Source organism: Tinamus guttatus, unplaced genomic scaffold (assembly GCF_059628265.1).
Source record: "Tinamus guttatus ecotype Peru unplaced genomic scaffold, ASM5962826v1 Tinamus_guttatus_pri_ptg000356l, whole genome shotgun sequence".
NCBI lineage: Eukaryota > Metazoa > Chordata > Aves > Tinamiformes > Tinamidae > Tinamus > Tinamus guttatus.
This window is the reverse complement of record NW_028288890.1, coordinates 1,131,175-1,158,704: the sequence shown is the minus strand read 5'-3', so window position 1 is coordinate 1,158,704 and position 27,530 is coordinate 1,131,175. Positions and strand designations below refer to the sequence as shown.

The 27,530-nt window shown below is 41.0% G+C and overlaps 2 protein-coding genes across 2 annotated transcripts; one reads left to right on the top strand and one right to left on the bottom strand.

Annotated features, from left to right (window-relative positions):
- Window positions 1-163: 163 nt before the first annotated feature.
- On the bottom strand, window positions 164-18,425 carry LOC104580023 (merlin). Its single transcript, XM_088530059.1, has 18 exons — window positions 18,307-18,425; window positions 17,864-17,978; window positions 15,765-15,890; window positions 15,233-15,355; window positions 11,801-11,884; window positions 10,919-10,987; window positions 10,616-10,698; window positions 9,356-9,431; window positions 8,782-8,919; window positions 7,059-7,133; window positions 6,171-6,284; window positions 5,604-5,726; window positions 4,781-4,998; window positions 3,783-3,885; window positions 3,232-3,359; window positions 2,525-2,675; window positions 1,565-1,771; window positions 164-500 (listed from the first exon to the last, which is right to left on the bottom strand). Exons 1-18 carry the CDS (start codon window positions 18,402-18,404, stop codon window positions 465-467), a joined length of 2,067 nt encoding a protein of 688 aa, XP_088386185.1. The 5' UTR covers window positions 18,405-18,425; the 3' UTR covers window positions 164-464.
- Window positions 18,426-25,272: 6,847 nt separating this feature from the next.
- MRPS17 (mitochondrial ribosomal protein S17) lies at window positions 25,273-27,139 on the top strand. The gene is made up of 2 exons (XM_010227474.2): window positions 25,273-25,449; window positions 26,566-27,139. The coding sequence occupies exons 1-2, from the start codon at window positions 25,327-25,329 to the stop codon at window positions 26,854-26,856; spliced, it is 414 nt and encodes a 137-aa protein (XP_010225776.1). The 5' UTR covers window positions 25,273-25,326; the 3' UTR covers window positions 26,857-27,139.
- Window positions 27,140-27,530: the final 391 nt, after the last annotated feature.

Sequence of the window (27,530 nt, the reverse complement as noted above, 5' to 3'; positions counted from 1 at the left end):
AACTGAAAACTGAACCTACCTATTGGGTGAATAAGCACCAGGCTCATGTATGTTTTTCCTCATCTCAAATATTTTCCCTTGGACACTAGTTTCCCAACCTCCTTTCTACACAAGTATGGTATCACACTAATAGGCATCATGTAGAAACACTTGGGGGAAGAGAGTTTAGTTAAGTACAAAGCATTTCTTCAAAAGTGCATAAAAAGTAAACATAACCTTCCTCCAGATTGTTCTTTTTACCGTTGTACCCAAAGACATAACCCATTTCACCCTGGCAGTTTTAGTGCTTTCCGTTTATGCTGTCTCTTTGGAGGCTGAACGGCACCACACTAACTACAGAACCACATGCTTTCATGTGAACGCCTGTCAGCAGAGCTGTGCAGATGTCCTAGCAGAGGTGCATTTTACAGCAGCCAAACAGATTGTCACCAGGGTCCACCAGGCTGGTAAGGAAGTGAGAGGCTTCAGATGTAGATCACATCCGAGTCGTGCTGCTGAACCTACATGCAAAGCAAACAGGAAAAAATTAGTTCCACTCTGAACTCCTACTTAAATGGACCCCGTTTTGTTCAACTCTTTACATCCAATTCTGGGGTCTTTTGCAAGATGCCCTGCAATAGTTTGAGTTTGTGGAGGGTTTTTTCCTCTCTTTCTGGGGGTTGGGGAAGGGAATCAAAACACACACATTTCTCTCGCCTCTGCTATTTGGATTAGGTTCATCTTGAAAAAGTTGCTTCTATTATCTCCGCAAGGAAGAGCTGCTGCTTCGCCTGCTGTTGCATTGAGCTCTGAGCCCACAACCCTGACCGTTCCAGTCTTGAAAGCTACTTCCTAGAGCCTCTAATTGCTCCTGAAAACCCTTGTGAGACAGATAAGGCACATAGCTCCATTTTGTTCACATACAGAATAGCAAAAAATACATCGAGCTTCCTTTATACACAATACTTTGCCCTATTAGCACTGCCTAGAGAATGCTGATTTCTTTCTAATGATTCAAGAGCTGATTGACCTTGCAATGCTTCTCAAACACATACTTGATTCTCCACACAGGCTAGTGAAATTCAAAAGTAGGGTGTATTTAATACAAAACCACTTTCCTAGCTCTGTAGGATTCTTTGACAGGGAATACACATTATTTTAGAAAAGAACTGAACTGTGGGAAATCTAGGCACTTTATTTCCCACCCCTTAAAAAACAAGAAGCTAGGCACAATTTGTTTTGAGCTCTTGATTTTGTAGAGTACATTCTCATTCTCTTTCCAAGTCTGATACAAATAACATGACACAAATCCACTACACACAGGTATCTGTTGCACTTACTGACCCTTACAGCTTTGCATTGCAACTTAGATCATAAGCAAAAAAAGAAGAATCAGGTGACTAAGCAGTCCTGAATGGTGATCCAGAATGGGGGCTCCAAACTCACAACAGCTAAGTTTTTAAAACTGGCATTTATAATACAGCTGCAATACAGCTGGACAAGTAATTGCCTAAGGCCAGCCACTCTTAGCCTTTTTGAACTCTAAACTTTTACTCCACATTTGTAAATTTGTAAGTCTCATTACCTTTATAATCTGTTTTCTGGTTCCTGTGCCCACACTGTTGGCAATCAAGGAATTTGCTGGAAAAGATGACTTTTCTACTGGCAATGTGTGCTGAGCTTTGTTGGTACAAGGCCAGCTGCTTGTGGTATTTAACGGGTAAGCAGGGAAAGGTCTTTGAAGATTTATATCCAATGAATCTCTCGTTTCAAAGGTTTTCATCCACGAGGTCTTTAAGAGAACAGAACATATGTAGCTTTAAATACTCCCATTGCATCAACACTCATTAAGCCAAAAAGAACATCAAATGCATAGCCAGAGAATGAAGGCCATCCTCCCTCTCTTCTCCAAGCTTACTTTCTTTGTCCTTAAAGAGTTTACTTGGGACAATTAACTAGATATGCAGCAATCTGGAAAGCCAAAGCCTACCCTAGTCTTGCACCGGTTGAAGAGGCTGGAGTGTTTATATAGAATATGTATATGAACAAAATCTCATTTTAGGTCCTCACTGCCTTAGAAACAAGATTGCAAAACAGATAAATAGCAACCACAAAGCACATGCAGGAGAATGCAAAGCAAACTGCGATAAACAACACTTAATGTGTTAAGTTACAAAAGTTTAGTTTGTTCTGAGGCCCTAAACGCTTACCGTGATTTCATAATCTGCAAAATAAGGTGATTATTTTGTTTGTGGTGCTTACATCTTACCCAGGAAAAGCTTCTCACATTTGCATGGGAGCTTTCATTGTCTCTGTTCCCACTTCTAATATTTTACTATCAAAAGTACTAAATAATATGCACTGAACTGAAATACAGCAATTACCTTTAGCAAACACATTCAGAAACATTTCGTGTACTCTATTCTCTTTTATGGTTCATGCTGCAAATAGAATGTGACACTTTTTAATATACAATCAACTTACATTCTCTGATTTTGCTTCTATATTACCCTTATTATAAAACCTGTGCGTTAAGGGTACATACATTTCCTAAGGAGCGATCCAAGGACCCCAGTACTTCATTCCAATGACAGTAAAGTCCAGACTGTTTTTCTTCTAATTTCAATGCATGAATTTCAGACTTCAGTTCTTTCAATCGATCTTCAAATTTTTTGCTCTTTTCTATGTAATCTAACCTGTAGTCCATACATTGGAGACAAAAAGCTTGTTAATGTGACAGCTCAAGATCAGGCATGTGGGGAAAGAGAAGAGAGGTAATTCTTTGCTTCATTTTGTTTTTTTGATAGGCACAATCAAACCTGGCACATGTCAGCCTGATTTCCCCTGGCCCATTGAAAATAGGATTTGCTGCCCCATCTCTCAGTACTCATGCACTTTCCAGCTCTCTACCAAGAACTACCTTTTAGGTCAGCAAAGCAATCCTATCCCTCAGTACTAGAAGGAAGCTTCTACCTTCCCACATGCTGTTACTCAACCATAGTACTTCAGCCTCTATGTCATGCTCTCCAAAACAAAAAGGTCATGAACTTGTTATAGCTTGATGCCACAAGAATGCATTTGCTCTGTGCAAAAAGCTCATCTTAAACAAACTGTGTCAGCTCATAAAAGGCCTCCAGCTGAACATACAAGTACGAGGCCATCCTGAACCGTTAGAAGAGCAAGCTGCAAATCCCAAAGATTCTTTCTGTACTTTACAGCTGTCATTTATTTACACCATGAGCATACTGGTACCTTTCCCTTTCAATCTCAAAGGACAGTCTCTTGAGGTCGATGTCTTTCAAATCCAGCTTTACAGACCCTTTGTCAAAGTTGGCATCTCTGGTGTCGGTTGGTGAGTATTGTGGGTACTTGACCATGTGCTAAAAGAGGCAGCACAAACATTGACAATGAGATTTGATTACTTGGGTTTTTCGATCATTTCCCCAGCTTCTGCAAGGATTGCATGCTGAGCCATTCCATAAGGTCCACATGGATCCTGAGTTGCACAGAGGCTGCTGCAGCCCTCTCCCCTCTACCTGAAGGGCCCCAGACAAACTGGAATCCATAACCAACATACCCAAGGGAAAGCCTTGTTTTTTGTTTTTAACTTCTCCTCCTTATAGTCCTGATGTACTGACATGAACAAATACAATTTCCAATTTGGTTACGCTGTGCTTGAGCACTATTTGAGCTGTCCCATTGCCTGAAAATGCCACTACCCAGCCTGACTGGGGCAACAAACGTAAAATCAACAGCCAGTTATTCCCTGAGACAAAGTGGTGCACACCAGAACAGAAACTTACAGGGTAATTGAGCCTGGTTATGTCTAAGAGTTTCTGCTTTGCTTTCCGTTCAGCCTCTCTGGCTTCATGCAGGTCTTGTTTGAGATGCTCTGCTTCCTTTGCTCTGTAACACAAATATCCTGACATGGACGGCGATTTTGAGCATAAAGCAACACCTGTATTCCAGCTACTCACCCCACTAGTTTCTGCAGTACAAGACCCATTACTTAGATTCCATTCCCCAATAAAATTTGTGGTAGGATAATCACATAGGGAACAAATTGGACACAGCATGACACACTCCCAAGGACAATCCTGCATGAACTGGCTGAATTAATGTTTTTTTCCTACTTTTAATTTCCATGGGCTGAGCTATATCCTGCTGATACAGATTCCCCAGGCTGTCAGAGATCCTCCCTGAGAAGGGGAGAGGTGCAATATAGCCACTCTTTACTTTGGCAAGTTCTTTGGCAGTATCCTAACACGAGCAAAAGGTTCTCAATAGCAAGGTTAAACATCCTCTGTTGACGCTGCTCTGCATTTTTAGGCAGCACACAGTTGTGGAACATGCAAACCCTGCAACATGGTTTACACGCAGCTTGCACTCCACGTGAGTATACATGGCTTACACTTTTTAATGATTTGAAAAGGCTGTAGGAGAGCACACCTTGGTTTTACTGAAAACAGTCTCATAATCCGTAGGATACAAAGACAGTTAAATTTAGCTAGTGAGACAGTCGATGCTCTTTTGCTAATGCTAAATAGAACAGGATGCTGCGCAATGTTTGTGGATCATTAATAAGGATCTCTAAAGCTCTGTCTCACCCTCTGTAAACTCTTACTGACCTGAATCACAACCACCAGTACGAGATGGAACAATATGCAAGAAAGTTTAGCAACTCTGAAGCAGCACTTAAGGAAGAAAAGCTCCTTCCTGTGCTGAGCTCTGCAAAGAGGAACACTTTCTCCACCCAGGCCTCCCAGTAGGGTCCAAATAATCCCATCCAAGCAAATCCAACCTCCGGTCTGATTCCTTCACCAGCTTCACTGCTATCAGCTCTGCCTCCCTCATCTTTTGCTCCATCAGGCGTTTCTCTTCCTTGGTTTTCAGAGCTGTAATCTCCAGCCTCTGTCGCTCTTGCTCAGCTTCTGCTGCATTCTGAGCCAGCAATTTGGCCTCCTCTTCTGCAATCTGAGCTTTCTCAGCCAGCAACTCTGCTGCTTCCTGGGATCGTAGCTAGAAGAAAAGAGGTTTTTTTGGTTACTCTGTCTAGCATTTACAATGTCACTCCTGCAGTCAGTCAAGAGGATGACGTTTCCCCAGCAGATCAAAGGACAAACATGTTAAACCTTAAAACAAACAAACAAACAACAAAGAAAAACATAATAAGGTTTGACCTTTCTCCTCTATTCCTGAATTACCTAACTTCCTTCCTGCCTCTCACCTCTAACACAGGAGAGAGACTTGCTTGGTATTGAATAAAGACATCAGCCAAATGCTGACAGAATTCTCCTCGCCTCAGCTGTCAGTGCCATACAGACCATATGCCCTTATCCCAACTTCAGTTCCCAGTGTTGCATGAATTCCCTACTCTTTGCCTGAGGAAAGCACTGTGAACCAAATCCAGGGACAGCAGAATGGCTCACAGCAAATAGAGACCAAGGAGATGAGGTTTCTCCCAGGTATTCCATCAGGAATTCCATCATTCCCACGTGTCAGAAACTCTCCTGCCTTGCCTAAGCCACAGCTTCTGCTGTCTCATGGGAGCCCTAAGAAAAAGCAGTTTCCAGGCCAAGAGAGCCCTTCAAGCACAAGAACATTCAGAGTAACATGCTACTCACCAGGGCCTCATTGGCTTGCCTGGCTTCATCTTCCAGCTGGAAGAGACGCCTTTCCAACTCTTCTTTGGCTCGCTCAGCTTCTTCTCGGAGCTGCTTCTCCCTGGCAAGCCTTTGATTCTCCATCTGGAAAGAGAATGAGCAGAACACGGCTTGTGGGTTTGCAGCAGAAGCTCAGCTTGGCCTAGAGCGGCACAACAAATGAGTAATGGGGCATGGACTTCTCTCTGGCTAGCAGACTGACACCCACCAGAAACAACGCTGAAGCAACTTATGTGTCTTGACAGCACTGAACTGCACTAACTAGTAGTAATGGTTATTTGAGACTTTTGGGGAAACACTTGGAGTGATCTGCCATGTACCCCAGATCTTTGCAGTCACTGCTTTGGCTCCCCAATGGTCACTTACACCCTCAGAAGCTGCACACACTGGAGCTGTTCTCACACTCACTCCTGCTGCACTTTCCCACATTCCATGCATGTATTGATGCAATGCATGGACAGCGAGGGCACCAGCCTCAATAACAATCAGTATTTTCAGCAGATCAGTATTCCAGGAACAGGAGTCTACCTTTTTTCTAGCTTTTTCCTCCCTGGCCTGTGCTTTCATTTGCTGTATCTCTATTGAGTCCACTTTTCTTCTTCTCATAAATAGGTCGTGGTTTCCAATACACAACTGCAAAATCTGGATGGGAAAAGCAAAGCAAATGTGATTGTGATATACTTGCATACCAGCCATGGGCCTAAAAGCCCCACAGAGACCTCACAGGACAGAAGCTGAACCTGACTTCAGCACAAGTCCTGGCAGTTGTTCCCTTTCTGAAAAAAAAAAAAAAAAAAAAAAAAAAAAGAGAACATCCAGGACAGGCTTCACATCCAGACATGTATGAGTTTAGAAGAGTTCATAACAAAGAGGGATTCATTTTGTCCTTCATCCTTCCCTGTTCTAATTTCCTGAGAAAGGAAAGGCAATGAATCTAGACTAGAAATGCACAGGAGGTAGCTGTGAGAGTGCTCACCTGTGATTGCTCCCTACAAGCTCACTGAGAAATGGCCCAACCCCAATGCTTGTGTTAGGAAGCAGTTAGTGGTGAGACACTTCCATCAGTTAGGTCCCTTCCTCACTGGTTGTCTTGGAAAATGGGAAGTGGTAGCTAGTTAAGAGGCCACAGCAGTCAGGCAGATACTGCAGTAGCTTTGCTACTGCCTCTCAACTTGGCAGCATATGGATTTAACTTTGCAACTTTGGGCTTTTTTCTACATCTCACTCTCCACTCATCTTCCCAAACAATCATTATAGAAGACAGGTGTTCCCCGACTCCTAGACAGGGCAGAAAAATATGTTGAAACTCAGTGTTTCTGGCCTCTAGCTGGGCTTCATGGGCAAACAGGATTCCTCATTTAGATATCACTCAGTATTACCAGGCTCCCTTTTAAAGGAAGAAAGCAGCACACTTACCAATTTGTTTACTTTGAGCTGGGAGGAAAAAAACTTGAAGACTTCTGCTTTTTTGTCAAGAGGTTTAATAGTTAACTGCACAAGAGACAAAAAAAAAGAAATAAAGCATAGTAAAAATGAGGAAAAATAAAGCTAAAACTCTTAAACTGATGCAAACTTTAACCCATTTCTGCATCTCTCTAGGAAAGCACTGATCTAGGCCATATGTATGGGCAGAGTGAGGCAGAAGTGTCTTGCTCAAAAGAATCCAAACCAGGGCTGTTGTCCATCACATACATTCCTCCTTATGTAGGAGCTGTCATATTCTTAAAGTTAGGGAGATGTCAAACGCCTCTCAACAATTTCAGGTGTAAATGAAACGCCTCACAGAGGCCCAGAATGTGTCTCCTCTTCTCAGACAGCCTCATGGAGTTGTTTTCTCAGATTTTGTCCCATCTCCCAAGCTGTTTTTGGAGGACATGAAGAGTTTTCACGCTACTGGGTCAGTACTCAGCGTTTCTCTTTCTATGCTGAGCTCCGTTCAGCTGCATAACAAAGAATAGCTCTATTCTTTAAGACCCTGCTTTCTGTGACTCACAGGTTAGCACTTTATTCCTATTATTAATTTGCAATGCAATGTATAATTTCAGGCCATCTGAGTCATCAACACCATAACATACTATATCTCATTTCCCCCTCTAGGTAACAATCAGTGGAACATATTGCCTGGCAAGAAGCAGGGCTGTGAATGTCACAGACAATAGTGGAGCTTTAATATAGGGCTGCCCAGCTTTCCAACAATTGGGAATTAAGCAGTTTATTCACAAAACTCCTGTGATGTTGAATGTTATGCAAAGAAAAAATCCTTTGGAGGCAGAACTCTTGTAGGTTGCCCTGCCTGATTTAATGTATGAGACCTTAACTCTGGACAGCAAATCTGACTTTCTAAGGGTTTTTGTTTGGTTAAGGTTTTTTTGTTTGTTTTAAGACAGAAAGAGAAAGGAACAGTCTGTGCTGTCCTTTGGTTGCTAGTTTCCAGGTATTCCAGGACCAATGCAGTTTTTCTGATTATAGCCTTCCATGTAGCCTTATCCCTTTCATTTGAAATGGCTCCCAACTTCACCCATTCTCTGCTGTACTTTCTAAAGCAGAAAATGGGCTGTGAAATCAGAGCAAAATTTTAATGGTGCAGCTGTGATGAAGACTGAAATAGTGCTCTGAAATTTGCAGAATTCAGGCATAAAACCACAGACATCCCACTGGATATCTCTTGCCAGTGTACTTCAAACTTCATCTACAAGAAGGGCTTCTGCAAGTGAAGCAGAATGGACCATTTAATCCCTGCTGAGATGATTGAAGCCAGCCCTAGTGGCACTTGTGATATATATTTTTTAGTAAAAGATCAATACACTTGTTTTGGGGAAGTCAGGCAGCCGGGAAGAAACCAGAACAGTGGACAGCAAAAGTTTGGAGAGCTCTGAGCAGTCTTTGTCTTCCAGGTGAACTGAGGTTATACAACACATAGAATCATAGAAACCTTGAGGTTGGAAGGGACCTCTAGGGATCATCTAGTCCAACCCCCCTGCACACACATCCGAAGGACAGGTCTGCTGCAGTTTTGTAATAAACCTCCCAAGACTTTTTTCCCAAAATTATTTTAACAGAGGCAGTTATCAGCCTGTTCCAAGAACCCCAGTCCACACCCATGCCATATAAAAGCAATAATATATCAGATTCATCATACCTCTTTCTCACTATAGGAAATATTTCTGATAGCACTCCACTCAAATGACTTATTCGGAGAGAATCTGTTATTAATACTGTAGATATGAATACCTTTGGCATCAACTCCAAGGAGGAGATCTGTGTGATTTTTATTTTGCTAAACAAAAAGCACAAAACAGATGTCAATAAAAAGTATTCAGTGACACTTAACTGCAGAAGAGACTTATTTTAAGATAACACAAGGGTGTTTTCATAGAAGAAATTATGAATGCAGTCACTGCCAACTAGAGACCCAACAACCCCAAAAAGAAACCCAATCCTCTATTGATTGAAACAGCTCGACCTTTTTAGTTTATTTATCCTCTTTCCTATTACATATCCAAAGCCACCCAAGAGCTTTGATAGATCATCACTCTTTTATTCACCAGCTCATTTAGCAGGCAAGTAAACTGAGTCAGGGCAATCACTAAACACCCTGCCAGAGGCTGAGAAGAGCAGAACCCAGGAGTCCTAGTTCCAGGCTTCCTAGAGGAATGTAAAGTGACACTATCGTACTCAACAGCAGTTGCAAATTGCTAAAATAAAACACTTACAGCAATGGGAAAGTAATTGACACCATACATTTCCAAGTCTTGGGCAATTTTCAGGTAGTTCATTTCAGCTTCATCCCTAGAGAATAAGACTGTGATCACACTTGGAAATTTTTATCCAACCTTTCCCCTCCTAGCTATCTCCCCTACATTGAACAGAACAGGCAATATGCTTCTCAGCACTTTAATTTTGCTGACTTGATCTCAACAACATATGCAGGGTGATAAAAATAGCATCTCAACAGGAAAAAAGAAAAAAAAGGGCAGCAAACCTTTGCCTGTTATGACCTGTCATGTAAAGTACAATCTTTATTAAAATTCAACTCCAATCTTATCTTTGTGGGTTAATTGTGTCATTCCATTACCATCTTTTGGAAACCTACTCTCCCATTGTCTTCTGTGACATTAGGCTGTTTCCTTCAGGAAGAAGAGTTCATTGAGAAATATAGCTTGGACAAGTTCTAAACTTGTTCAAGAAAATAATTTGGGCAAAGTCCAAAAGCAGGTGAGAGCCTCCCCACCCACTGTTGTTATTCTACCTCCAAAACAAGACACAAGTCTTGAGGAAAACATTCAGGAAATAGTGCTAAGAAGCATCAAGAACAGCCAAAGACAAACCAAACTGATTAAGAAAGGCTACCTCTGGGTGCAGCAACTCCTTGTTTAATTGAATGTGTTAGAAGTAGCTCAATGCCCACAGGGGAAGGCACCAAAACTCATAGCTCTGGAACTATTATACCATATCTTTGCTGTTTTTTTAGCTCCTTGCTGGAGCTAGGACACCTTGCTGACCTATAATTTTCCTAAGGTATAAAATAGCATCAGATTCCTCCTTTGCTCTAGGCTCTAGTTCTAGAAAAGTAGCCACTGTTAAGAGAAGCCATACCAACAACTCCAGGAACTTCACTGATTCCCTCGAAAGACTAATCTCTTAGGGCTAACAATATTAACATAGAGCTCAAATATTCTGCAAGAATTGATTTCTGCTGGCATCCCTATTCTAGATATGAACTTCAGCATGAGAACTCAGCTTCTCTATCCAATCCAAAGCAAGTCCAACTTCGGTGCCCTACACAAGATGACACTTTTGTACCTAGAATAATGAGGGTTTCTCCCTCACTTAGGGATAAAGGAACCTATTAACAGTATGACTTGGAGCCCAATATCCCTTTGCTCACCTACAACAGCTAAATTTTAATAAAAAGAGAAATAACTGGTTACTAAAATATATGGCATTTCCAAAGAATGAGGTGATTTCAATACCTGGCAATACCCCTGTGCTCAGCATACCAAGCAGTAATCTTTTCTTCCCACATCTCTGCCGTCAACTGATACTGCCTGAGGACCTACAGAGAAGAGAAGGAGTTTGCTTTGATTTGAACACCCAAACACATGTGCTGCCTCTCCCAAGGAAGGTGAATACAGCAGTGCAGTTCCCAGCTCGGTCATTTTGCCAAGTGCAGGGCATTCACAACATTTCTTATGCTCTGGTTAGTCACACAGCAGTATCTGTGCTACATCAAAGACTGATTCAAATATTTGTTTTTATACACAATAAAGACTTACCCTTTTGGGTAAAAGCTCATCATGGGCTAGAAAGCCTGGCTCATGAAAATTTGGATCGTAGTCACCATACTGTCCCAAGAAAAGAAAAGATACTTCAAATTACTAGAATGCTGAAGAACTCCCTGGCTGTGTAGTTTTTGCTGGATGCAACTGCCCAAGATAGATTCAGTTCTCCCATAAACAAGGAGAAGCACAAACGGGCTCCCCTCACCTGAACTGCCAAGGAAGATATTTCCAGCCCTTGTGCCATGCCTCTTGTTCCAGTGGAGCTACTAAGGTGGCCTGTGGCCTTAGGCAGAGTTCCGGCATGATGCTCGTGGTAACTACAGATATAAAGGAATCACCCAGGACTTCTCATACTCTCTCAGTTATGAACTAAGTTCTAGAATGTAAGTGAATCCACTTCTACTGCATATTGGCAGGGCTGCTGCAGATGGCCACCCCACCAAAAACTTGTCTGAATACTACCATTTTTGTATAAATTTGTCTCTTTGTGACAATCAATTCACTATGTCCTGAGGGATACTCCAATTAATCACATCCCACCAAGAGGTCAGGCAACTAAGTGTGAGCTCAAGACATCAGCACCTGCTGTATCCGAGGTCTCTTTTTAGAACAATAAGAAAAGATTCTAACTGGGAAAAACCTCATATTAAAAGGTTAGGTCCAAAGCTTCCTGAACTGCGTAAAGCAGCAAACAATCATCACCCCAGAAACCTTGTAATGGCTCATAATGGCATGTAATGCCTATTTTTCCCTCTTGTATCTATACTTCCCTGGATGACCTACTTCTTTAACAAAGTTTAATGTTTTTGCACATTTTACTTACCATCATGTAAATAAGTTTGTTAAAAAAAGTAATAAAAGAGCACTGTTATTCACCTTGGCCTGAACAGCATAAGAAGCCAGTAAAACTGTTGCCTCTGGAGAGCAATAAATTTCTTCATCCAGTATCTGTTTCTTAACCTAAATCAAGAGAAAAGGGAAGCACGTTACAGAAGGAGCTCTAAGTCAGGACTTCGGTCAGGCTTGAAATGAAACTGGACATGCCCAGACTAATAACTTGGCAGCAAACATCATCAGGAGTTAACAGCATCAACAAAACAGCATTTGGAAACACAGGAAATCTTTGCTTAAGGTTACATTGGATGAAAACCCAATTTTTTAAAAGCAAAAGTGCCTTAATTTCAAGTTCAGAGAAATGCCAGTCAGCTATCTCCCTGCACTTATGTACAGAAACCTGAGAGGAATGTGCTACAGAACATCAATTTTATGGTCTGCGCTTCATTTCACTATTTTTTCCTTCCCCTTGCTTTTAAATTGCCCTTCATGTCTAATTTATGATAGTTAAGTTTTCCTAATATTTGCACTGTGCCTTGAATAAGTGTTATTTGTAAGTGTAAAATATTATCAGGTTATCCAAGAACTACTACAGGTAGTTTCCTGAATTTTTCCTGCAAATGCTCCTTTGCAGAAAGCAGAGGCTTCATTCTAACTCACAGTGTAAGAATCTTTACTCCAGCCTGGCAAAACAGATTTATCTGCATTTCTTGGCTTCCATATGCTGCCAAAGGATGTAAACGGACCCCAGGTACTAAATCCTGACTGTAAATTATGGTTTAGATTCCAGTTTAGAATAATGTTCCCAGTTTAGAACAGGAAGATGTTTTATCCATAAATCAGCAAAAGCTTTTAATCTTGTATAGTTAAGAGTTTTTCCTTCTACTACCTTCATATAAATATAATGAAACATCCTTTCTAATGCTCCCTTTTATTACCAATTCATATCCCAGAAGGAAGCTATAGCAATTTTGCCTTCAACATTAAGAAAGGGCAGGTGAGCGTCTCAGTTACTTCAAATCATCATAATTTCTTTGTATTCAATGGCACTAAATGGGCTGCATGAAACAGTGATCTGACTTAGTACTTAGAAAGGTACTAAAAGCCTATATAACCAAACATGCAGTTTTGGTGAAAAAAATACCTTTATAACATGTAAAATATTGAACTTTTGGGGGCCAGAAGGAACCTCTGCAAGTTATCTAGTCAAAGCAGGTCTGACCAGATCAGGTTGCTCAGGGCCCCATTGAGATGAGTTTTGAATATCTCCAAGGATAGAGACATTAAATATTGAAAACATTAATAAAATGCTTGCAAGCTTTCCAGAGAGTAAACCTTCAACAAGAGCAGACCTGCAATGGTCTCAAACGAATGTTGCAGTATGAGATTGAAGGAGAGCCCACAAAAAACCTGCCTTAGAGCACCAAATGCATTAAATTATAATAGTCCAAGAACAATCAAAAGGTAGAGGCTTAAAAATAAAAGCACAGGGTAAATGGTAAAGAGTCTTTTAACATTCTTTTAATTTTAATAATCTATGGCACTACCATGATCCGAGGCATAATAGTTTGAGATGTTACTTGATTTCATACCTGCTGGGTTTTTACCTTGAAAGATTAAGAGAGGAGAGAGAAAGGAAAAAAATGCATTCACAACTCCCTCTCAAATATAATGAATTTAGCCGATTAACAAGGACAAGATAAGAAAGATTTGCATAATGTACAGTCTTAAACACTTCCAGAATAAAAGAAAGAAATTGAGATAATACTGCGCTATCTTGACAAATACAAGTTGGAGCTACAAGCACTGTGAACTGAAATGAACCAAAAGAAGAGTTTTTCTTTTAAATTTAGCCTCTGGTGAGCACAGTATATGAACCTGAGTTATAGTGCAGGGAAAACTGAGCTGTAAAATGGAAAGAATGAAAAGATTTTTCTTCCAAATTGGAAAGCTGTGGCTTTCATATTCCATGGTAAAAATCGTATCTTTCTTTCAGAACTGAGAAAAAAGATAAATCTCAAACATGTCAGTTTTTCTCTCAATCTTACAAGGATGTTTTGATATGCTCCTTTATAAAAGGATTTTTTTTTTCAAACTTTAAACAACAAAATTTATCTTTAGTCTTAAGTTTATTCATACATGTTTGGCAGAAAGCTGTTATGCCACGTTAATTTGTAGAAGTCTGAATAGGCAGTAGAGCTGAAAACTGTAAGCATCCAGTTGTCTGTACATGTTTTTCCTATTAGCATCCAGGTGTGATCTTAAGTTCTTACAGTCAGGAAACTTTGCAAGTTCAAAATTGTTTCTGTCTTGTTTTTCTACCTTTGGAATGAGAAGAATTTGCTAATTGCAGATCTGCCAGTCAAGGCAGGTTCAAGGAAAAAAAGCAAAGGCAAAAAAAATGGGATTAAAAGAAAGTGAGGAGAAGTTCTGCCCCTCTCATTCCTTTCCAAAATTAGCTTGTGAATCAAACTGCCAAGTGGTTAAGGGTCCTGGATCAAGCTTTAGCTCCTATGCTAGCCCTTGGAAAAAGAGCCCACTTACTTCATTACTTCTTTAATGCCCTCCTCAGGGAATGAGTGCATTTATTGTGTTTATTTACAGATGCAGACCAATTTTACCCCCTACACTGTGTCCTTGCACAGACATGTACAGCTGAGAACTATGAGAAGGGAGTAACTGCTGAGAGTTGTAACTTGAAGAGGACAGTGCAGCAACTCAGGAAAGAAGCTGGACTAGCATGGGTGTTGGAAGAGGCCGCTGAGCAACAAGGGACCATCCGAAACCCGCTTTGGAACTCGCTAGATGAGCGCACCTACATTTCACAACAAATCAAACTACATGATCTTTTATTCCTACAGCCCAGAACGCAGATCCCTGAAGGATAGGTAAAGGGAGGCCTTGTCTCCTGGTGATTGTGCCTACAGTTGTACAGGAGATCTCCTAGTAACCACCTGGACTATTTTTAGGAGCTTGGGAGTTTTAATTTCAGGGCTAGGCTGCAGTCACAGGTCCTGTTCCAGCTGCAGCTGATAGAGGGAAGAAAACTATTGTTCCCAGCTACTTATCACTGTTCCTTTCCTCTTCACCTCCTTCACAACTGCCACCATAATTGCCTGTGTAGTCACTCCTGCAACACTTCATCCACCTAGTAACAGGTCTACCCTAATCCTGTTCATTTTGACAGAACTGGATTAGGGAATGGTTACACAAAAGGTCACACCACTAGCTCTAAGAGCAAAAAGAAGCTCTTTAGATCTCTCTTCATCCAACTCAGCTGATGCAGAGCAGGCAACAGCTGTCCAAGACTCAAGACAACTCTTCAGAAAGATTACAGACATTTGCTGCTGCTCCAGTTATCAGACAAAAGACTAATAAGAGTAAATATGTAAAGTTTAGCAGAAAAGATGATCGAAGGCAATACAAACAGGCTAGGCTGAACACAAAACAAGCTCAGTTAAATTTGTTCCTGACCTGAAGGAAGAATAAATGCTGGGTAATCTCCTGTAATAGTTCCTCTTCTACCTTCTCTGGGTAGAATTTAGCCAAAAAATGAAAGCTAACAGGATCTTCTTTGGGGATTTCTTGATCTAAAACCTGTTTAAAGAAAAATAAAATCAACAGGAAAAACAGAGAAATGCCTCCAAATGATATTCAAAGGAGAAGAGGAAATGGAGGAGGGAAGAAAAAAAAATCAGAAAGCAGAGAAGTGATAACCCACTAAAAGAAACCTCTTCAAATTTTAGAAGGAAGGGCAATGTTGAACTTTAATGTAATAACCACCACATATAGTAGTGATCAGTATGTGACATTCTGCGCCATGTGTTATACAAGAGATCAAACTGCTTAACAAAATGAAATTCCTTAGCCTTAAAAAAAGATACCATCTAGAATTATGGTTTGTCACTTAACTCATGTTGCTTTAATTCCTGAGCTAAGAAAAAAGAGTAACTTTTAGAAGTAGAAATTGCTGTATTACTTTTTGTTCTCCTTTCATTTTCTATACCTTTTTGTCCATCTTTAGCCAGGTGCACATTCCTTTTATTGTGTACTGCAAGCCAAAGAACCAAGTCTCCCTCAGACCAAGTGCTCGGCACACCAGATCAAACAAGTCCTTTCCTTTCCACTTCATCTAGAAGAAAAAAGAAAATTAAGCAAAAATGGATTTTGTGTTGAATAAACTTGCTACATTTTAGGTAAGCAAAGCAGGCTAGCACTTGGCTTTCTCCTATAAACCACTTTATCTCACCTTTAACTTCTCAGTGAAATATACCCACTGCTGCCTATGGCAAAGGAGCAATAGTTAGTATTCTACCTGCTCTTTTTCTGCTCCACACTCATTCACAAAGCAGCTGTAGTCATTTAACCACAATATCACACTTCATGAGCACAGGGAATGAGCACTGCAATCTCCTAGGTACGTGGCAAGGCTTTATTATTATTTGTAAAATCTTATTCAACAGCCTATACAAATTGGAAAGACTGGAGAGGAGGCCAGGGGAAATTAAGGGAGTGCCAGGGCACAGAGGAATAGAAATGCCAAACAATCATAAAGTAAATCCATCCTTCACATACCTCAGTTATTTTAGTGGTGCTAAGCCAAACCTTTATGCTACTTTGATTTAAATGAACAAGAATCTGTCTTCTAGGAGCAAACTTTAGCATGCAATCAAGATTCTTTTTGTATTCAGGAAAAAAGTGACCTGATGGGATAGATACAAAATGAGAGTAATTTACTAGCCCAGCTCCATAGAGAACAGATTTTGATTAAAGAACCTAAATTTTGCACATACACGATGTCTCATTTTTCACTGAAGAGGCTGCACATCTGTTTCTTCTATTTGGCTCTGTCTTAAAAGATGATTTTGTCTGATCGCATGGGTAGCCACTGAGAACTTAATAGCAAAAAAAATATGAATTTCTGGGCAATATTTGGATGGAAAGTAGGAAATCATCCCAGGAAAACAGCAATATTTGGGGAGAAAGGAGGGACAGCACAGGAAAGAATATATCAAACTGGATTTGTTAACAAGGACCCTGAACTCTAAAACGTATTTCCAAATCCTTTATTTTCATGACTCTGCCTACAGGTATTCTAGAGCAGTAAGGCACAGGAATGTACAGCCTGTGACTAACATTCTGTCACTGCAGGACTTAACGAAATAATAAGCCCTTCACAAGACAGTCACCTCGCATTAGAATTGTCAGTCTCAGTGGACCTGAGTTTTCTAGATCCCCTTCTCAAAATAACAGTAAATCTCTTGCTTCTGTTGAATGATTAGGAATTCATCAGCCACACAGCTCTGTCTCCTCAATAGTGCAGCCTAAACTATTTAGCAATTGATCAGTTGGTATATTTGTACTCTTCCATATTTTTCTGAGTAATGATTTCTCTCAGCAATTTACTAGATAGCCATAACTTAAAGGAGATGAGCTAGTTTTGCCATTCAGATTGATCATTTTTCTCCTATGCTCAAAGGAAGTGAAAGCCACAGTCATTTTATCTGCAGAAATAAACTGGAGTTTACAAATGGAAATTCTCTTCAAATATGATGTTACCGAGATCAACTGAGCATGGAAGTATCATTTGGAAAATTACTTTAAAAGCAACATCTTTGGATGAACTCTGATAAGATTTCCTCATTGAGGCAGCCTCTTAAGTCATGTCATTTATAACAGAGAAGTTTACAGGGAAATAGGTATACTTACAAACAAGAAGTTGGTGACACCTTGTTTATAAAAATATTGGATCAATTTTAAGGCAATCCATGAACTTAGAATTTGAAATTTTACCCATTCAGAGATGCAGCCCTTCAATTTGTCTTTTCTAAGAGTGGGACTGTCTTTACATTATTCCCAAATGGTAGTGACATTTTTCACAGAGTTTGGAGCTAGACATGGAAGTTTGAGCAGAGTGAGGAATTGATCTCGTAATCCACTAGTCTCTTCAGTGATTTCATTCCTTAATTCACAACTACTTTCCAACAGCTCAACTCCTTCTGGGCTTTTTACAGCATTTTGCAGTATCTCTGAAATATCTTTTATATCTTCCTAATATAAAAGACAATCTCCATCTCCTTCCAGCATTCTGCTGAGGGCTCTTACCTCACAGCTGAACTCCATTTCAGCATCCACTGTTATGATTTTGACTTTAAAAGTCCTTGGTTGTTTCTTCTTCAGGCCTCTAATGGACATATTTTTTAGCTTATGATAGCCACACCTGAAATTGAACACACTTTACATTTAGGGCTGGAAATTCAGTAAGATTTTCTTGGCTTGGTTCCAAGGCAGGATGAGTCCAGACTTCTATAGAGACAAGCTATATTCAAGAGTGACTTTAAACATGTCAGAGCATCCAAAAAGATACTTGAACCATAAACTAAAAGGGAGCTAAATTTTTTTTATAGTTTAGCATGGGGATCTGCTCTTTAAAAAAAAAAAAAAAAAAAAAAAAAGGAATTGTTCTCCCCCAAAATAATTCTGGTTTCTCCTCTTGGATCCATGTAAACACTGTAATCCTACAGAACTAGAATGAATCTCATTCCAACCTTATGTTGCAAGATCCAGGGGTCTGCCTCTCACTACGGCTGAGAACATCTAGGGACCCTCCAATCCAGCCCTCGTGATCCATACAATCAACATCCATGCAACCCAGCAGTCTCTTGCACTGAAACCCTGCAATGCATAAATGGGCACAGGATTTTGAGTCATGGTATCATATGATATTCCTCATCCCCTCCCCATAACCAAGCAACATTCCCCCTACAGTCTCTCTGCAACAAATACAGAGTTTCTACTGATGCAAAACATGCAGCAGAGAGCTGCATTACTTAGCAAACACATATTATATCACCCTCATCTTAGTCCCTTTCCATCAGTTATGGCTCCCCTGAGCAACTCATCTATTGCATTTATCCACACCATAGGATTTTAAGTCCCCACAATAATACAAATGCTAGCGAAATCAAGCTGAATTTACCCTGTTCTCTTGGGCATACTAATTTACAATGATGAAAGCTATTTGAAACATTGATTTTTCCAGTAGACTACTTCTGAGGAGAAATTAAATTTTGCATAAGCCTACAGAATATTCCTTCAAAAAGCTCATATTTTAAATGCAATTGACTACATTCCTTCAAAACTAAAATGCATGAAAACATATGCTCATTCCACTGCCAGAGGGTTTTGAGGATACTAGTCGAACCAAACACTGAAAGCTGGGGCTAAATGATGTGCTGTGAATTTGCACTATGCAGTTCTTGGATGCTTATTTTTTGAACATAGGAAATCAATCTGCAAAAATGTGTGGGTTTTAAAATTAATAGTTTAAATTAATAGTTCAGACTTACACAGCCTAGCTAATATCTGTGATCTATAAAGGCTACAAGAAGATGAAGGCATTCTTGGTTTCCTATAAAATAAGGCTATGAAAATGTGGCAGACTTCCAATCTCTCCTTAAGAAATTCCAAAATAAAGTTTTAGTTTAAATATAAAAAAACATTGTTCAAATCTTTCAATATTTTATTGAATATCTTGTCTGCCTTCTGCCATGTTCTAAACTGGCACACAAGCATACTGAATAATTAGCATTTAGTTTGCATTGCCCCTCATCCAAAAAGCCCAAATAGTTAACAAGAGGAAAAATGTACATGATTTTTTTCTTTATGGACTGGTATGGAAGTTAAGGCAGAAAACAGATGAGATAGTTACCAAATCACATGGAAATCAGAATGAATATTTGAGACAATTCAGAGTGGGGAGAAGTTCAGGAGGAAGTTCATCTTCCTGACAGCACTAGGACCAGCTGAGACATCCTCTCCCTCCAGCTGCTCCTGGCAAAGCTTCTGCTGAAGTCCCACGTCCGATTCGGGGTAACAGGCTTCAAGAAAGCTAAAGGACTGACTGAAGTGAGCCCAAAGGAGATTCAAAGGCCAGAAAGCCAATCTGTGAGATGAAATGAAAGAGCTGGTTAATATATGAGACAGGTGTGATAAGACATGAAGATATGTCCACTCTCTATGATCAAAATAGTCAGGACAAGAAATAATGGGCTTAAACTGCAGCAAGGTTAGACACTGAGAAAAATTATCTAATGCTGGAAAAGCCTAGGATGTGGTTTTCATCTTTCTGAAAGAGTTAGACAGTCAGGAATGGTGTGAGGGCATCTGCTCCTGCACCAAGGGAGGAAGGAACCTATCTCCCCTAAAGCTCTTCTCCCACCCTGGTCCTCCAGAGCTCGGAGTGTGACTGGCCTCCTGCCATCAGTGCAGCACAACTTGCTCCCAGGACCCTAGCAAAATTTAAGCTGAGGAGAAATACCCAGGGCAGCACCAAATACAAGGGAGTGTTCTGGGAGTGAAGGTCTCAGGAACACTTTTAAGGAAGTCCAAAACAAAGATCTTCCCACAAAGTGCTTTCTTCCTATACTTTAGGCACCATTTCTGTGCTTAGCAGAGCTCAGCTCCTTTCTATTTAAGTATAAAGATGTTTTCAATTAAAGAGAAAGAAATGTTTTGAGAGCGTCCAAGTCACCATAGTAGTACAGTATAATGTAACTGCAATAGTCTTCAGAGTCAGAGTATCAGGTGAAGGTATCCAAAACAGTAGCATAATTATTCCAGTAAATTTTTAGTCTCTGATCTGCCAGATGCAGAGCTGATGGCAAAATTACATTTTCACCTGTTACATTCCAAAGACCTTTCCTATCCAGTTTTCCTCAACAGCCACAGTATTACTGAAAGTGTGCCATTGGATACAGCAGTTAAGGTATTAGAAGCACGAACTGCTATGAAATACCGGATACAAACCCTCCTATCAGTCCTCTTTAGAAGAGGGAAAAAAAATACAGAAGGCTGAAGAGGAAAAAGCTTCAGAGTTCATTTTTAATACGTAATTTGAACGAGCCAATTCAATTAAATAAGAACTTGGAGTTAGGGCTGGTATAGAATATGCTTCATGGAAAATGCTGTATAGATAAAACTGAACTATTTCAAGAAAATGTATCCATTTTCTCAAAATATGTCAAAAACTCCAAAGCCCTTTATTTTTACTTTGAAGTTCTCTTTCTTTCCCTTGTATAACATAGTTGAAATGACAATATAATTTGTTCAAGGTTTCCAATAGCACTTTTTTTTGTCCTTTCCAGAATTTTAATTCCATGGAAAAGTACATTCTGTCTCACAGTAAAAAGACATTTTCAAATATATTTTCCCAAGAAATGTAAACTCAATTCTAATCAGCTGCACTGGGAGAGAAATAGAGAAAAAAGGCTCATACTGAGTTTAAATGAATGTCAACTACTGATAACATAAGCAAAAGCACATAATAAGTACTTAGAAAAATAACTTTTCAAATAAGAGAATTCTTACAGAATAAGGCAATCCAGCTTTGCAATCTTTGATTTAAATGCAAAGTGATACATTATCAAGATCTCTTGCTAATAATAACAGCTTTGAACTGTGAATCATGTGCAACTCATTTCAAGATACAGTTTCTGTCACTGAGTTCCAATGATTTATTTATGCAGTTGCCAGAGGGATATAAGCTCAAGATCCAGAGGCAGCAAAATGGGATCGCTCACAGCACGTCATCAGATCCTTACCAAATACTCCATTAATCCAAACCAGGGCGGGGTGAAAAGTGATTCTTGTCCTGCCAGAATCTGGGAAGTTTAGGAGCTGTGAACATCCACGGCTTCCCCAGCACCTGATGAAGACTAACAGAGAGATCAGAGCTTCACTGGATGGGGGAACAGGGATGCAGAAGTGAGGAATGGAACTTGCAGGATCTCAGCAGTACCAGTGTTGCCTTTCTGGGTGTTGGCAGTAAAAGCACTAACATTCCCCACCTCCCGTGGGATTACAACCTGCTGCCTTCCTGATGGTGAGAAACCAGCACGGGAGCAAAACGTGGGAGCGCGAGGGAAACCGGGAAGTGCAAGAAGAACTGGCAGGGCGACTCCTGCGAGGACTGATGCTTATCCAGAGCACAGCACGAGCAGGACAGCAGCACTGCCCGCTGCGCCAGGTGGCCTAGGGACCTGGGAGACCACCCTTACTCACTTCCCCTGCTAACTTAACAGAATTATCTCAAAGAAAATGAAAACAGCACCTCCAACTCAATAAATCCTGCACATTTCAGTTCGTTACAGAGGCAGAGATGCTGCAAAATACCTTCATTAGCAAGCAGCAATTAACCTTCCCAAGAGGGAGAGTATGACTTTCAGTTTAGTATTGCCAAAGCAAATGGATGGTTTGCAGGACTCTGCACAGCATGTAAAGCTTTTAATCTCCACAACACTTTCAATAACAACTGTGCACGAGGTGTTACCACCCAGTCATACTTTAGGGAGCCAAACAAGTTAAAAAAGCATCGCTGCTTTCACCAGCTCTGACCTGCGCTGATTTTTAATGGGAATCTCACCGGTCTCAGCAGTGGCCAGGCTAGAAAGTGATGAAAATTGACAGCCCCTTTGCTCATAGCCCAAGAAGCAGCTGCTCTGTCTGTCCCTCCAGGTTAATGCAGAGCACATGCACATGGACAGCCCATCCACCAGAAAAGTCCTTACCCACACCTGAAAGATATAACCCAGGTGGGTGCAGTGTGTTTTAATTAAGCAAGGTCTGGGAAGCACTTTAAGAGACACCAACAGAAGATGTGTGATGCACCAAGCACAAAATATCTCAGCAGAGATACTGCTACAGTTTTAAAGTCTTCTCATCACTGAAATACTTACTCTGTTATTCCTAAGACTCTCTGCCTCATCATCTCTCTTCTGAGTTTCTAAGCTTTAGCTCAGAAGTTAAAGCAAGTTAACTGAATAAAAACAATAAGGGAAAAAACTGAGCTTCTTTACAGTCACCGACTCACACTTCTGCTCATGCTCCCTGCCCTAAGTAACAATTTAAGCAATTAATTCATTGTTTTAAAATGAGTCAGTGATATAAATATTTTTCTTACCTCTCAAACTAAAAAGAAGTTATCTAAAGTCACCGGCTGGAATCAGACTTACTTCCCAGATCCTTTTCTGAGCCAGCATAGGAAAAATAAAAATCCCTTTTGATCCAAAGTTCCGTATTTGTCAGCAGACATCAAGGTCTAGTCCTCACAAGTTCTGGCACTGAAAAGAAACAATTCAAGAACAACTTTTATAGTTGATCCCCTTTCCTTTGTTTCCTATGAGCTGCAGCATGTTAGCGCCCTCTGAAAAATCAAAGAATCGCTTCCCCAGGTGATATGAAAGGGCTTTAACCATTTCCTGCCTGTGCCGGCAAGACTCCTCCCAACTTCTCTCCACTCCAATGCCAGCAACAAGACCCTCAAATAACGAAATCCAGGTTTCGGGAGCAAGCCCATGAGTCTTGACTTGCATATTGCTGAAAACTGATAGTAAACTTTTGAGCAATCCCCTTGGCGGTGTTTGATAAACTGTTTCAACAGCGTCTCTTGCAATACAAAGCGCAGTCTGTTCTCACCATACCCAGCCACCTTAAATAGCCAAGTTGCTCAGTGTTGTCCTATTAAGCAAACACAATTCCCTACCTGCCTTCTTCCTGTGGTGACGGATGAGGGGAGAGTAACTCATAAAGAAAACAAGGCTGAAAAAAAAAAAAGGCAGCAACCCAAATGTTTGCCCATTAAAAAAAAAATGTGATTAAACACAGGCTAACAAGACCAAAATCTAGCCCCAGGGTGAAGTCTGGGGAGCAAAACACCAGCACCTGGCAGTGCTGGCAACTCAAACACCATGGCAGAGCCAAGGCTCCTTTTGCCACTATTCAACTTGGAAGTTTCTCTAGGCATGGATTTTAGTCACAGGTTTAAGCTGATTTTCTACCAGCATGGGTAAGCAAGGACAATTTAGCCCATTCGTCCATTTTTGACCTACCTATGGGCTGAAGAACATGAGATTCATTCCTGTGGGAACAGCTGGTGCTCAGCCGTGGACACGGGGAGGAAGCTGCCTCTCCACACAGCTTCACCCCACAGAGGGCTCAAGCGGCGCCTCCCTCCTCACCCCTGGAAATCGTCACTCCCTCCGAGGGCCCCCAGGCAGGCAGGCTCCAGCCCCTGGCGCTCACACCAGTCACTGACACCAAAATGGGGACCGAGGTGCCACACGGGCTGCTATGGGGCTGCCTGGGCAACAGGCTTCTCTGAGGGGGACAGCTCAGGCCTCAGCCTCCCCAGAGCGCCAGCGCCACCAGAGCACTAACATGGCCCCTACAGGGCCAACGTGGCCACCAGAGCCTGAAGAACAGGGTCCAGCACCACCTTCAGAGCTATTTTACGCGTTTGTTACCCCAAATTGGTTCTTATAAGGTGCCTAGAGCAGGCAAGGCACCCCAAGGCTTCCCACCACACAGAACAGAGGCAAAAGCGGGACTGCATGCGGGTGCCTGCGCCTTTAAACCCTCCCGCCATGACCCCGCCCCCTGCGCGCCGCCGGCCCCGCCCCCGCGCCGCGCGGCCCTTCCGCCCTCGGCTCCGCCCCTTCCGCCTGCGCTTCTTTAAGGCCCGTGAGGCGCCGTGGCGGTGAGAGACGTTATGGAGGGACTGGGGTCTCCTCCCTTGTGGGGACGGGGTGAGGGAAGGGGAGGGCTGGGCAGCCCTGGGCCCGCCCTGTTTTCCGTTGTGGGGGACCCTGCCCCGTCCACCCACCCCAGAGCGGCGGTTTTGGTCCTGCCCAGCTGGGGGCAGGCCCCGCCGGGGAATCCCTCATCCCCCCCACCATGGGTTGCCCTATGCTGCCGAAGGGATGGGTGTCATCGTGTTCAGAGCAGTGTGGAGGTGCTGACAGAGTCTAGCTACCCAGGAGAGCAAAAAACAATCTCTGCTCATTTAATGCTCAATTTTTAATCAAGCTTTTGTGACTTTTGGGTGTCTGTTTTGACCCTAAACTTTGTAAGGGTGATGGAAAGCTCTCCCTGTTCAGGCATAGTTAATAGGATATAATTGTAGTTCCTAATACTGAAAGTAGCTCTTTAGTATCTCCAGGAGGTTTTGGAGAGTTTATTACCTTCCTTAGGTTTCAATAGTCAAGCTGGTAGTTCTGGTATTCACAAAAGCGGATGACTCTTCAAAGTCAATTTATAACTTGCTTTACCAGTTCTTTTTGTTTTCCATTCTGGTTAACTCTCTTTGCATGTGGAGCTGTTGGACAACACCAGCTGTAGTAACATGACTTCACTTTGTAATGTTTTCTCCAGTTTCATACTTGTCTTCTTTTATTTAAGAAAGGCAGAGTGTTTTGAAAGAATTTTGTGGATCAGGGGAATAAGGTACCATCCTTAAACTGTTATTTCCATTATTAGTGCCAGCCTGAATTAACTTCTCCTCCTAATAGTTGCATGTGCATATCCTTTCTCGTAATACTTTCAATGCACAACTGAATTAGTGCAATATAGTAAAGTCTGAACTGTTTGTAGGTAGCGTTTTTTTTTCCCCCTTCAGGAAACAATATAATTAACTTGAAACTGAAACTCTGCTATTGAGCAGAACTTTATTTTTTTTTGTTAAAATATGTTTATTTGCTTGTTGACAGGCACTGGATGATCCTGCCTAAACAATGTCTGTCCCACGTGGAGCTGTCCATGCAAAATGGATAGTAGGGAAGGTAATAGGAACCAAAATGCAGAAAACTGCCAAAGTGAGAGTGACAAGACTGGTGCTAGACCCTTACTTACTAAAGGTAAAAGCTGGCTAGCATTTTGTTTTACAAGATAAGCGTAGTATTTTGCATGGGAAAATGTTTAATTGATTTGACTCTTAGAACTTTTAATAGCTTTTTTGTACTGCAAACTTCTTGAGGGGCTTGCATAATGATTTGGCTGTGGGGATGACTGTAAAAGATTAAAAGTGTGTTGTCACACTTCTAATAGATTATCTGCTAAATATGCATGAGTATACTCATACCACATACTGTGGTGTGCTAGAAGAGCCTTGCACTTAAAATTTGTCAATGCACCTCAAGTAGGGAGGTTTAAAAATATTTTCCCAATTTTAGATGGGGTGATTATGGCACAGGTGGGTGAAATTACCCTCAGCCTTTTGGTTGCCAAGGTCAAGTTAAGTGGAGTTCTTGTGGGCCCTGGAATAATGGGTCTGGTGAATCTTAGCCTGACATTGTACCCAGTAGAAGAACCTCTTGATTCTGAATCCTGTGGTGTCAGTAAAACTAAATATTTTGTTATTGCATGACAGGAAATGAATTGAGCAAGAAAACTTGGAAAAAAAGAAAAAGATAAACTTTGGTGCAAAACCAAATGTAGGGCTAATGAGCTTTAAGAATGTTAGAATAGGTAAGAACCAATACTTGCTCTTGAAGTGGAAACTGTTCAGGAAAGTCAGATTATTCAGCAGAAGTGGAGTATCCTAAGGAGAAAGAGAAGGCTAAAATAGCAAAACAAACTATAGCAGAGGGGCCAGTGTACAATGGTGATGCTAGAAAAGGGTGTCTCTGTCCCTTGAAGAAGAGTTCATCTTTGTTGGTAACCACCTGTTCACCATCAGCAGTTTCTTGTATCTCTGTGCTCTCTTCCTCACTTCCTTTTCCACAGACTCTTGTTGGCAATAACATACAAGTGAGGTGAGGGTGGTAATACAGTCCTTTCTTTGAGAGGAAAAGACTGAGCACAGTAGCATTTTTCTTCACAATCCAGACTTGAGCTCATTGCAAAATCAAAGGCAAATAATTATACAAAGCTGTGCTTCTCACCAGAGAAACATGGTTTATTTTGTATTAAAAATATATTTACCATTGCTTTATTTTGAAACCTAATGCCAAGATTTGTTTTTTCTTCCACAGTTCTTTAACAAGCGGAAAACGTATTTTGCCCATGACCCGTTGCAGCAGTGTGTTGTTGGAGACATTGTTCTTCTGAAAGCTTTGCCTGAAAGGAGGAGCAAGCATGTGAAACATGAACTGGCTGAAATTGTTTTCAAGGTTGGAAATGTCATAGATCCAATAACAGGAAAACGCTGTGCAGGAACCAGGTTCCTTGAAAATTTGTCAGATTCCGAAAATCTGACAGAGGCAGATACTACCTATTTAAGTGAAAAACTCCAGGAACTTAAAGTTTCTTCAACAGATAAATAGAAGGAAAACACCTGGAAGGCTTTTCAACTGATCTGTGAGGGGCATTTGGGGCCCTGTTGTTGTATGTAACATGTTTCAGTGATCTTTGGAGTCACAATAAATAGTACATAGTTCTTCTAAAACTGGATGTTGCAGGTTGAACTCAGTTTCTAAATGAAAACACAGAGAAAATGTCAGTTAAGTGTTAACACTTCCTCTTCTTGCATGTAGCCTTTTCCAAGCTCTTGATAGTTTCAGATGTCAGCTGTTCACTTAGAATGGCTCTTCTCTATTGAGAAATAAAGAATATAACTATATATAGTGTTTAAATTGTAGGGGGAGGGGAGGTTTATTTGTTCTGTATTTCCGGCAGTCGTTGGTTGGTATACTTAAAACAATGCTATTAAAACTTTTCAAAGGAAATGTCGAAATCTTAAAGCCAACTACCTACATGTGTCCTTATTTCCTCTTAGTCATTTAAACCATATGGCTGTATTTTACAACTTCCACAATTTCTAGGAAAAATACAGTCACTTGCCTTTGAATGTTTTCACTTTACTGCTATTATAAACTTTGGGTAGCTTAGCATGGTTCCCTTTGTGGGAAGAAATCTATGCAGATTTTGCTAAGCTGCCCCAGCTGGGAATGGAAAATTAAGAACTCTCATTAATGTTATTAGTTGCCATAAGCTGCTG